The sequence below is a fragment of the Phragmites australis genome, chromosome 6 (genome assembly GCF_958298935.1).
Source record: "Phragmites australis chromosome 6, lpPhrAust1.1, whole genome shotgun sequence".
Lineage (NCBI taxonomy): Eukaryota > Viridiplantae > Streptophyta > Magnoliopsida > Poales > Poaceae > Phragmites > Phragmites australis.
Window position 1 is genome coordinate 41,221,169 of NC_084926.1, and position 11,072 is coordinate 41,232,240.

Sequence of the window (11,072 nt, forward strand, 5' to 3'; positions counted from 1 at the left end):
CGATCCTGTCCGTCCGTTCCGCTGTCAGACGGTTCAAGGCTACTGCTACACTGCCAGATACAGCGTTTGCGATCCGGCTAGCGAACAGCACGACGCAAACATGAACTTGTTGCAATGTCGCATATATATATATTAGGCGGCAAAAACTATTCAGCATCGAGCACCACGTTGCAGTATATGTATATCGATCAGGTTGAGGTGTTTGTTTCCTTCAGCTTGGGAAAAAAGATCGATGGTGCATGTTCAGTGTAACAGGGGACCTCCGTACGTAAGCTCGTTAGTAGAGTCACTCACTCACCGGAAACAACAAATAAAATCTACTCCCTTTATTTATAAATACATATCATTTTATATAAGACACGATCTTTAATATATAATTTCAATCACTATTTTCTATTAAAATATATTTATAAAGTTTATTGAATTTATGTATTATGCAAGCATTTTTCACGAAAACCTACTCGTATAATTTTAAAGTTTCCAAACTAAATATTTTAAAAATTATTGTTACTCGAAGTTATAAAATTTTAACCGAATCTTTTCTAAAAAGACGTATATTTATGATGGGATGAAGTACCTCTCACATGTTCACAGTCAGTGGATCAAGGGAAATATATATTCTTTTTACTCTTGGTTTATTAATGCTCTTTGCAGGAAAGTCTACTATTAGAGATATCCTTTGGCAGCTGCTGGGATTATTGATCAGGAAGTTGCTGGTGATGTTGGCATGACTGATACTCGTGCAGATGAAGCAATCAAATCCACTGTCGCTTCTTTGGATTTGGGGAGGGAGGTCCAGGTCGCCGATGCCGCAGATTTGAAAGGGGAGCTTGAGCTCGCTTCCGCCGTTTCGAGAAGTCAGTTCAACTCTTTACGAAACCGGTTCCTCTAACATGAATATCAAAAGACAGTTATCACTGATAGTGGATCTCTCACATCTAATCTCACATATCAGCAATAATTATCATCTGACGTTACGTTAGACGGGTCCCGTGGACTCTTCACGCAGGCCCAGCTCCGACCGCGCACAGGTTCGCATCAAGACGGGGGGAACTACGCTGGTATGCCTCTGTTTGTCCATTCTCGTTGTTGCGTCGTTTGGACAAAAAAGTTTGGTGCAAAGACCAATCTGTTGCAGCACAACATAGTGCACTGAAATGTTTTTTTCTTCTTTTTTCTTTCTTGCAGAGCCTGTTGCTGATTGCATCAGGGCGATTGAATTGGATTCTTCATTTTTCAAGGCCTACTTCCAGAAAGGGTTAGTGGTGCACTCATCCGCATCAATTTTTAAATCCCATTTCATTTGAAAAGGGACTCCTGCCTATCGTATTTATATTTTTACTAACAAATGTATTTTTGCGGTTCCGCTTTAATGAAACAGAATGAGCACCAAAACGTCAAGGAAGCGCTTCAATGTGGTTCGTGCTTTGCTGCTGGTGACTTAAGACTTACTGGCCTGATAAAGGAATGTGATGAGCATATAAATGGTGAGAATAATCTTTTATCCTTTGAACTCAGGCCAATTTCTTCTCTCCCTCTCTCTCTTTCTTTCCTTTACTTATATCGGTACTTGTTATCTTCCAGACGAGGCAACTGCTGCAAAGAAGCCTGAGTATGGCAATGACCTGAGCAGAAGATCAATCATGCTTCTCAACTCTCTTCTGAGATGCTTTCTCCCTTGAATGCCAAATCACAAAGATCTGCGAGGACAAATAAGTGTACTTGGAAGTTGCAGATAGATCTGCCTCTAGTTGACGACAAGAAAGCGGACGATACAAAGCTGACAAGAAAGACAAATGATGAAGCCATTGGACCTGTGGTGAACTAAAAGTGTTCATTATTTATGACTTAAGATGACGCACCAAAGCCACACTAAAAATTGGACAATGAGAAGGCACAGTGGATTCTTTTTTTTAACGGCGTAACCCTATCTGCATGATCTTTTAGGAGACCAGGGGCTGGTGCTGGTGCATGACGGGAGAATTGAACCCCACCGGTCGGACTCCCACCTGGAGTCTAACCACCGGGCTCTTGCCCGTCTATGGTGTAGTAGATTCTCGAAATAATTAAAAAGCTTGAGGAGGAGGGTCTACTGAAAAGGTTAGTATTTCTTTACTTCTCTTCAATCTCTATACGTAATAGAGGCGTTGAAGTGAACAGAATTTATTTTTCTGCAGATGTGAAGTGTCTAGCGAAGCTCTTCCCGTGGAGCGAGCACATGTTTTGGTCCTATTTGGCACAGCTTTTTCTCAAGGAGTTTTTTTAAGAAGCTGACAGCTCTAAGAATCTGTTGGTTGGAGAAGCAGACCATTTGGTAGTCCTGTTTATCATAAGGCTGATTGTCTGTTTTAAATGTGAAAATACTAAAAATGCTCCTAAGAAGTACAATAACTTATTTGTTACTGGTTTAGTAGAAACATTGCTATCTCGTTACTTTTTAACATTTTTAAAGACAATTTCAATGACAATATTAGCAAGGAAAATTTGAGAAGAAATTCTACATTCCATGTTGGCACAAATAATTGTCACACATCTCACATTATGCAAACGGTATGTGCATGAAAAATAAATGAGCTACCAAATACATGATTTGTTCATTCATTGTACATTATCAATCAGTCAAAGGCTTGGTTCATGTTTCTGAAATACACTCAATTGTACATTGACACTATCTGAAAAACATGTGTACATAAATATCCAAATATCTGAAAGACACTATATGAAAAACCTCTACACAATACTTTGAAATACACTCTAAACTTTGAAAAAACATTAGCACTGCAAAAACTTGTCGAAGTGTCCCAATATTGACTACTACCGTCGAAGCACAGTTTCTCCATGGGGAGGAGAGGCATACAGTGCGATGAACACTTCACATGACACCAATATTGACTACTACGGTCGAAGCACAGTTTCTCCATCCAACGCCTTCCACCAGTTGACTACCTTCGATCCAACAACCTCAGGCTATTTTCGCCCCCCTAGAAGTCCATCTCCGGGTGCTATGATGAGAAAGTTCAATCACTTGTTGGAAGGACCATCTGCTTCTGACGTTGGTCAAACTGCAGAGTCATGAAAAAATTTAGCTCAGCTGATGATACTTCTCCGACCAGAACAAAAACATTCAGATGCCTGCTTCAGAGAAGGCATTACCTCTTGTCATGTTTTAGCATTCCCAACTCATGGTTACATATAGTAAGTACAATGAACAAGTATGATTTCGTTTAAGAAGTTCCAACTCAGTTGCTATCTTCAAAAGAAAGAACAGTGCCTACAATTGAAATGAATCTAGTCATGCAGACAAGGACATTCTACAACTCAGTGATGTAATCCAAATCTCTGTCAAATTGATACAATGATGCATCTTGATATTTAATCATTCCAAAATCAAACGATACACCAAATGGAATGAAATCAGCATCTATGTTTCACTGTCTAGTCTAGTATTACTAGCTAATTGAGGATTAATTTCTCGATTGCGTCAGTTCACGTCCAACTCTTGTAGCATGCAGATTCACTAATTAAGCAAGCTAATGGCCTGAGTAAGTTATTAGAAATCAGGCAAAGCAGATCTGACGACAATCCAAGGAGAATCAAGGACTCGAGAAAATCCAAGGACCAACCTGCTCACCGCCGAGTGATGCACCGCTGCTCCTCGCCGCTGCGCGTGGGCTCGATGCAGGGTCGGAGCTGCGGAGATCTGGGCTTCTCCGATCGAGACGAGCTCCCCGACCAGAGGAGATGGCGGCGTGGCGGATGAAGCCGGCGGGGCTCTCTGTGGACTCGCCCCTTGCGGAAAGCAGGAAGCGGCAAACTGACTGGTGGGCATGGGCGCGAGGTGGAGTGGCGGCGCTGGGCAGTGGAGAAGGGACGCCGGTCGGTGGAGATGGGCGGCGCCGGGAGGTGGAGATGGATGGTGCTGGGTGCTGGAGCTTTGATGCGGGCGGGAGCTGCTGCGTGATCTTCCTCGTCGTCGCCCGCAGTCCGCAGGCGGTGAAGGGGTGGCCGACCGCAGGAACCCTAATCGCTGCCGCAGTCGCTTCGGAGGAGGGAGGCGGGCGGGCTAGTGGGGTGCGGGTAGATGGATCGGGGAGGGGGCGACGGAAGGGGTATATCAGTGGCAATTACGTGTAAATAACATCAAACTAAAGGGGCACTCTCATTTTTCCCGGTCGCAAAATCCACCGCTGGCCGGAGAAGCGGCTTTTCGCTTTTACGTGCTAGAGGGTTGGGAGGTCCGATCACGGTTTAAAAATACAACGGTAACCTAGGAAAAATCGTGATTACTGGTCTTCTCGTTCCGGTTCGATTTTAAAAATCGAGCGATAACTGAATTTGAATTAAAAAATTCAAACTGATTTTAAAAAAACTTAAAAAATTCAAAAAAAAAATTGATAAAAAACTAGAGCTAATTTTAAGAGTATATGTGCAAACAAAAATTAGAAACAAATCTCGTTTACAGCTCCAAATTGGCGAGCAAAGTTCGGAATTCGTTTAAATGGGCTGAATGAACAGTACTGTGTGGCCCGTTTCTGCCCACGTGGAATGGATAAGGTTGCGTCAGTGTGGAGTGCGCTGTGCACTGCAGAAAATCCCTACCCCACTTCTCGCAGTCGCAGACGCAGGGCCGGCGACCGCCCAACTAAATGCGGCGCTCTCCGGCGGGAATCCGGCTTCGAAGCGCGGTTATCGAGCGGTGGAGCTCCGTTACCGACCGCATCTCAGCAGTAACCGACCGTGTCCACCGAGCTGGTCGACCCTCGCCGCCGCAGTTCGGTAACCGACGAAGCAACCTCGGTAACCGCTAAAACTCTGCGATTTTGCGTGTTTCCCGATCGGTAATCATGGATATGGGGTCGGTAGCGGTAGTCTGCGTGGTATTTCGACGATGCAGTGCGTGATGCGTTCGGTTGTCGACCGTTTAGTAGCGTTCTTTTGTGTATTATGGTCGATAAGCGGTGTTAGAAGGGCAGCAGTTCGTCGTGTAGTCGATTAGAAACATAGTAGCGGTTGATTTGCTCGGTTATTGACCTTATTACATCGATTACCGTATACATGCGAATGTTGGTAATATTCGTGCAAGATAATCGGCCATTTACTAGCGATTTTAGGTGCAAATGTTGCTAATATTCGTTCAATTAAGTTTATTAGTTGGTTAACCATTTATAATTTTCATTCAATTGAGTTTACTAACGATTTGAACATGTATGGAGATATTTATTAGTAGGCTAACTATTGAGTTTTCTTCTTCCAATAGAGAAATCGTAAATTAATTGATGACGGATAAAGATGTGGTGTGGCAGCACGGGGACAATTTGGCCCCAGGGTTTATGTGCAATTACTGCAATAAGGAAAATAAAGGTGGTGGTGCCACAAGGTTGAAAGAACATTTGGCAGGGAGCGGATCGAATGTTGTACATTATGATAGAGTGCCTCCAGATATGCGTGATTATTTCAGACGTGAGCTGTATAGGGAAAGAGATAAGAGGAAGGGAAAGGCTGAGGAGAGGGTTCGGAGGCAAGAATCAGCAAGAGTTCAAGTAGATTTGACAAGCGACAATGAGGACACGGAAGAGGAACAGATGCAGCGTGCCATGGCTCAGTCGAGGGACAAGGAAGAGTTCAGGAGGAGAGCAAGTGAGTCCTACGAGCATGGAGGTGGTAGTGGTAGTGATAGAGGGGGCTCTGTGTTAAAGAGGATGCTATGGAGAGCATCTTCAACAAGGGAGTCACCACCAAGTGTCAGAGATTACAATGTTGCTTTAGCAAAAGCCCCTGTGCAGCCGAGGATTGACACCGGGTCATGGAGTGCAAAGGGAAAGAAAGCGAAGGAAGCTATTAGTTTGGTATGGTCCAAATTTTTCTACACTTTAGGCATTCTTGATAGAAGGGCGGACGATGCATTCCTGGTAGAAGGGCGGAGTATGAGGCGTTGTATCATAATGATAGGGATTCTTTTGACAAGTACATGGCAATTATCGATCGCAGAATGCATGATCTAGCCAATGGGACCTACATAAATGCTGGTAATACACTCCTACCACTTGCTGTTTTATTTGTACTAATGCTTGTGTTTCTAATGCTTATGGTACTAATGTTTCGATCATCAACTTGTAGCGGCCGCTTTGAAACCCCGCACGCATTATGCGTATGGCACGGGTCCAACCTTGTTTGAAGATCTCCGTGCGGCATTCGAGAGGATGACTCATGTTAGTATTGCCGCGGAAGCACTTATTGAGGCTGAAACATATCGGACAAAGTCTCTCTTGTTCGCAGGTCCGCTCGCTGCACGGATGGCTTGTGATGGCATGACTCATCCTGGTACGAAAACATTTACATATCTATTTGTTGCATCATTTTATCTAATTTTCCGAGCCTCATATCACTTTACCTACTTGCAGCGCAATGATGGTCTATGTTTGGTTCTTCTACACCTACACTATCAATGCTTGCCAGACGCCTAGTATCTCAGTACGCTTCATCTAGTGGGTGTGAGAGGAACTGGAGTACATTTGCATTTATTCACACCAAAGTTCGTAACCGTTTAAGCTACAAGAAGCTTCATAAGTTGGTATATATCAACTACAACCTGAGAATACAGAACAACTTGGATGCAGGTATCAGGTCGACTGTTTATGATGATCCATTTCAGCGGCTTATAGAGCTCACATTGAACGAGTAGAACAATCCGCTCCGGGACTGGATGGAGACCAGCAGATCAAATGCAGCCCCTGAGCTTGATGAGGAGGACACAGATAGCGACATACCCCTGCCTACTCACCTGGTGATAGACACAACGAACACACCGGACTTACAACAGTGGGCTGCTACAGTGGTTGGTGACACACACACAGGAAAGAGGAAGAAGCAAATTACGTATACAAAGAAGAGCAAGAAGACTAAGGGTAAGGGCAAAAGACAAGTGCAAAGTGATGAGAGCATAAATAGTGACCCAAAGAGCCCAACTTACCAAGAATCGAATGACAACAGCTCAAAGACAGACAGCGGTGATGATGATGGTCAGGGCGGCGATGTTCCTCCATGCCAATCCTCTGTCGTTCCTCCCGTGCAATTCACTAGTGAGAGTCAGTTTTCGCATGCCACACAGGATTAGGACTACGGTACCCCATCCTCACCAAGGCATATAATACAGGATGGCCACGATGGACCACGAGATAGTGGGAGTTATTCCAGCAGCTATGGCATGGAGAGTAGTTCTGGATCATATTCGTACCACTATCCTGTCCCCGATGCTCAATCAAAGCCTCCTATTCAGTGGGTCTATAAGTGGCAAGATCCTGTATTTTATGCCATTTTGCAAGGATAATGGTCAACCACTTTTGCATGGACAGGGCAAACATGGGCTGAGTTTAAGGCAGAGTTGCTATCGACATGACGGATAATGCTAATGTCCACCAAGAAGTATAATATGGCCGAATTTAATCGCCTCCCAAGCTGGTGGTTCTAAAGGTGATGAAAATTTACCTTTTGCAACTACTTTATTTCCATACCATGTTATTATACTAATTTTTTCCATCTCGTAGGTTGCACGTGACGTGGATACCATGTTAAGTACTGATGGATAGGATGTAATTACGTTTTTATTTTACTACGGACAATTCGATATATATTTATTAATTTCAGACGCTGCATATGTAATGTACGCATATATTCGAAGCAACAATTATATGTTCGTGCTCGCATTGCTATTACTATCTGTTTGTTGCCTTAGAAACTTCCAAAATATAGCAAAGGTCATGCCAATTTTTTTTGGATGTTACAAAATATACCATGGTATTATACCATTTTTTCCCTGACTTATTGGTGATTTTTTGTGTTTTTTATGATTTTCCTACACAATTATTGATAACGTGTCTATACCGCTCGGTAATTGCTCAAAATCGTTCGGTTTTCGCAACAAATCAGTCGGTTTTTGGACTCTCGGTTACCGCATAAATCGCACGATTTACCGCAAAAACCGCTCGGTAACCGATCCAATTCGACCGGTTATCGAGCGGCTAAAATCGTGATTTTTTCCTCAAATTTCAAATTTATTCAAACAAATTTTGTCCAATTTTTTTTTGAAAATTCACGCGGTTACCACGTTTTTTCGGTTACTACCGGAGCTCCAGTCGGTAACGTAAACCTTAGATCCGATCACTTTTTTTAATCAGTACATCAAATTTATTGAAGCGAGAAGCGGCTCCAAACAGGGCCTTTAGCTGTCCACGATGATCAGTAGATCAAGCTTATTGAAGCCTTGCCGTTGAGAGGCAAAAAACACATCCTAAATTTCCCGATGGCGATTCTAAGAAGCATGACAGAATTGGGACAGGAAAAAAGGTTGTATATTTGAATCATAAGATCAACAGTGATTATATGCTAGCTGTTTTCTATTATGTCTTTTTACCACTTGCCCAGCAATTTAACCCTGACTTCGTATTGGTGCAAGCTGGTTTTGACGCAGATAACTCATTTTCTGAACATGATTTATGTTGTTCTGTAGGGTTTTATTTGGTATAGCTAAAATTTATGGATTTTTACTGAAAAGTTGTTTCCGGTTTCTAAGAAAAGCTGTTAACTTATAACTTTAATTTTTAAACTTTCAGTATACAGCTTTTCAGAAAAGTCATTCATAACTATTTTATCAGCTTTTAGTTTATTTAATCAAAAACCAACCTATCAGTTTTTTAAAAACTAACATAAACTCAACATAAACCAACCTATCAGTTTATGAGAAGCAGAAGATGTTGATAAGCTATGATAAACAAGACCTATAATAATGAAATTAGGACGCAGATTCTTTATTTACATACCATTGTCAATTTTTTTGTTTTGCAACGATCGATGGCCCATTGGGCAAATCTTTTGTGGACCCAAGTTGTTTTGGTGAACTGGTTTGCAGGGTAAGCCTCCTGGTCTATGACAATGGCTCAAAAGGATGGACTGTTAAGTGTTTGAAGGCATAATTTCTCTTTTCCTATATTTACTTTGTATATGATGATGACACAACGAGAATTGTATATGTAGATGCCTGTATTTACTTTGCGGGCAAAGGGACACGAGGGACTGCTGCCACCAAAAGGTCATGCCGCCGCCGCGTTGCGAGCCCGGACACCTCTGTCATGTCCAGCTCCTCTGCTGCTATCTCGCCTGGCAAAATCCAGTCGAAGTGGAACAGCAACGCTGCAAGAGCAAGCTCTATATGGGCCAGTCCGAACGTCATTCCGGGGCAGATTCGCCGGCCGGCACCGAACGGTATGAACTCGAAGTCTGTCCCCTTGAAGTCCCTCGTGCTCTGCTCAAATCTTTCTGGCACAAATTTGTCGGGTTCGTCCCAGTGAGCCGAGTCCCTGCCGATCGCCCACGCGTTCACGATCACCGTGGTGCCTGCCGGCACGTCGAACCCGAGCAATTGGCATGGGCTCTGGCACTGGCGTGGAACCAATAACGTTGCCGGCGGGTGCAGCCGAAGCGCCTCCTTGACGACGAGCCTCAGGTAATGCAGGTTGCCGAGCCTGTCCTCCGTCACCTTGTCGTGCCCGGCGAGTGCTTGCCGGACCTCGCCTTGCGCCTTCTGCATGACTCTCGGATTCCGCAGGAGCTCGGCCATCACCCAGTTCAGCGTCGTCGACGACGTCTCGCTGCCCGCGCCAAATATGTCCTGTGGAAGATGCAGAGTGGCTAAACGATCAACAGAGACGTCGAGGTTTTGGCGATGGGTCGCGATCAGGAGGCCTCACCAGCATGACGGTTTTGATGTTCTCGGTTGTGAGCGGGAACTGTGAGTCCACTTCCTTCTGAAGTCTCAGGAGAACGTCGACCAAGTCCTCTTCTTCCTCGCCGTCGCCGGTGGCTCTCCTCTCCTGGTGCTCCTGGATGATGCCGTCCATGATCCGTCGCATGCTGCGGCGGTAGGCCTCGATCCGGGCAGGAGCGCGGCTTACGAGCATGGCGACACGCGACGACGGGAAGAGGTCCGGCAGGCTCATCCCGGGCATGATGCTGAACAGGTCCTTGAGCATCCGCAGGTACGCGTCACGGTCCTTGAGCCTGCGGCTGCCGATGATGGCGCGCACCGTGGAGTCCGCGATGTAGGTCGATATCTTCTCGGTCAGGTTGATCGGCCCCGCCGATGTCGCTAATGCGACGGCGCGGAGGAGGCGGCCGAGCTCGTCCTCGCGCACGGGGCGGAAGGAGTGGACGCGGCGGACGCTGAGGAGCTCCTGGGTGCAGACCTTGCGGAGCTGGCGCCATGCGTCGCCGTAGGGCGCGAAGATGAGGCCCTCGGCGCCCTGGAACCAGAGCCGCGACATGGGGCCGATGGGCCGCGACGCGATGGCGGCGTCGTGGGTCCTCATGACCTCGCGCGCGGCGTCCGGGGAGGAGGCGACCACGACGGGGACCTCGCCGAACCGGAGAAGCATGAGCGGGCCGTGGCGCCGTGCCAGGTCGCGCATGGCGCGGTGCGGGAGCCCGCGGGCCAGGTGGTGCAGGTGGCCGATGACCGGCAGCGCCCACGGCCCCGGCGGGAGCCGCGCGGCGCGGGTGATGTCACGTGGACCCGCGCGTCTGAAGAAGAGGAAGAAAGGAATGACGAGGAGAGGCAGCAGCTGCAGGCAGAGTGGGAGGTCGGCGGCCATGGCGGGCTTGGAGATTGCTCCTCGGGTGGTAGGAGCTCGAAAGGAACGGTTCTTGAACGAAGCCTTTGACTGGTTACGTAGTTGATTGGCACAGTTCTGTCCGGTCGAATCACACATTTTTCATGCATTCATGGTCCGTGCATCTCTCGTCAAATCACCAGTTTTGATGATCTAGAAACTTTGCTAACTGACTGACTGGCATGAACTCTACCGAGCGGCAGGAGAATGGGGTTGGAGATAGCCCGACAGGTGAGCTCAGGAAGCTCCATAGAGTCTCACAAAAAAGGAAGCCCAATCCATCGTGATTCGTCTCGTCGTCATCCCAAGTGAGATGGATTTGCGCGCCTGGCCTGATGTACAGCGGCCACAGTGGCTGGGGCACACGGTTGCCGAGACCGGACGACGAACCGACCGGACTTGTAGCCGAGA

The 11,072-nt window shown here is 46.2% G+C and overlaps 1 protein-coding gene across 1 annotated transcript; it reads right to left on the reverse strand.

The window, feature by feature from the left end:
• Positions 1-8,961: 8,961 nt before the first annotated feature.
• LOC133920678 (desmethyl-deoxy-podophyllotoxin synthase-like) lies at positions 8,962-10,643 on the reverse strand. Its single transcript, XM_062365275.1, has 2 exons — positions 9,744-10,643; positions 8,962-9,664 (listed from the first exon to the last, which is right to left on the reverse strand). Exons 1-2 carry the CDS (start codon positions 10,641-10,643, stop codon positions 9,041-9,043), a joined length of 1,524 nt encoding a protein of 507 aa, XP_062221259.1. The 3' UTR covers positions 8,962-9,040.
• Positions 10,644-11,072: the final 429 nt, after the last annotated feature.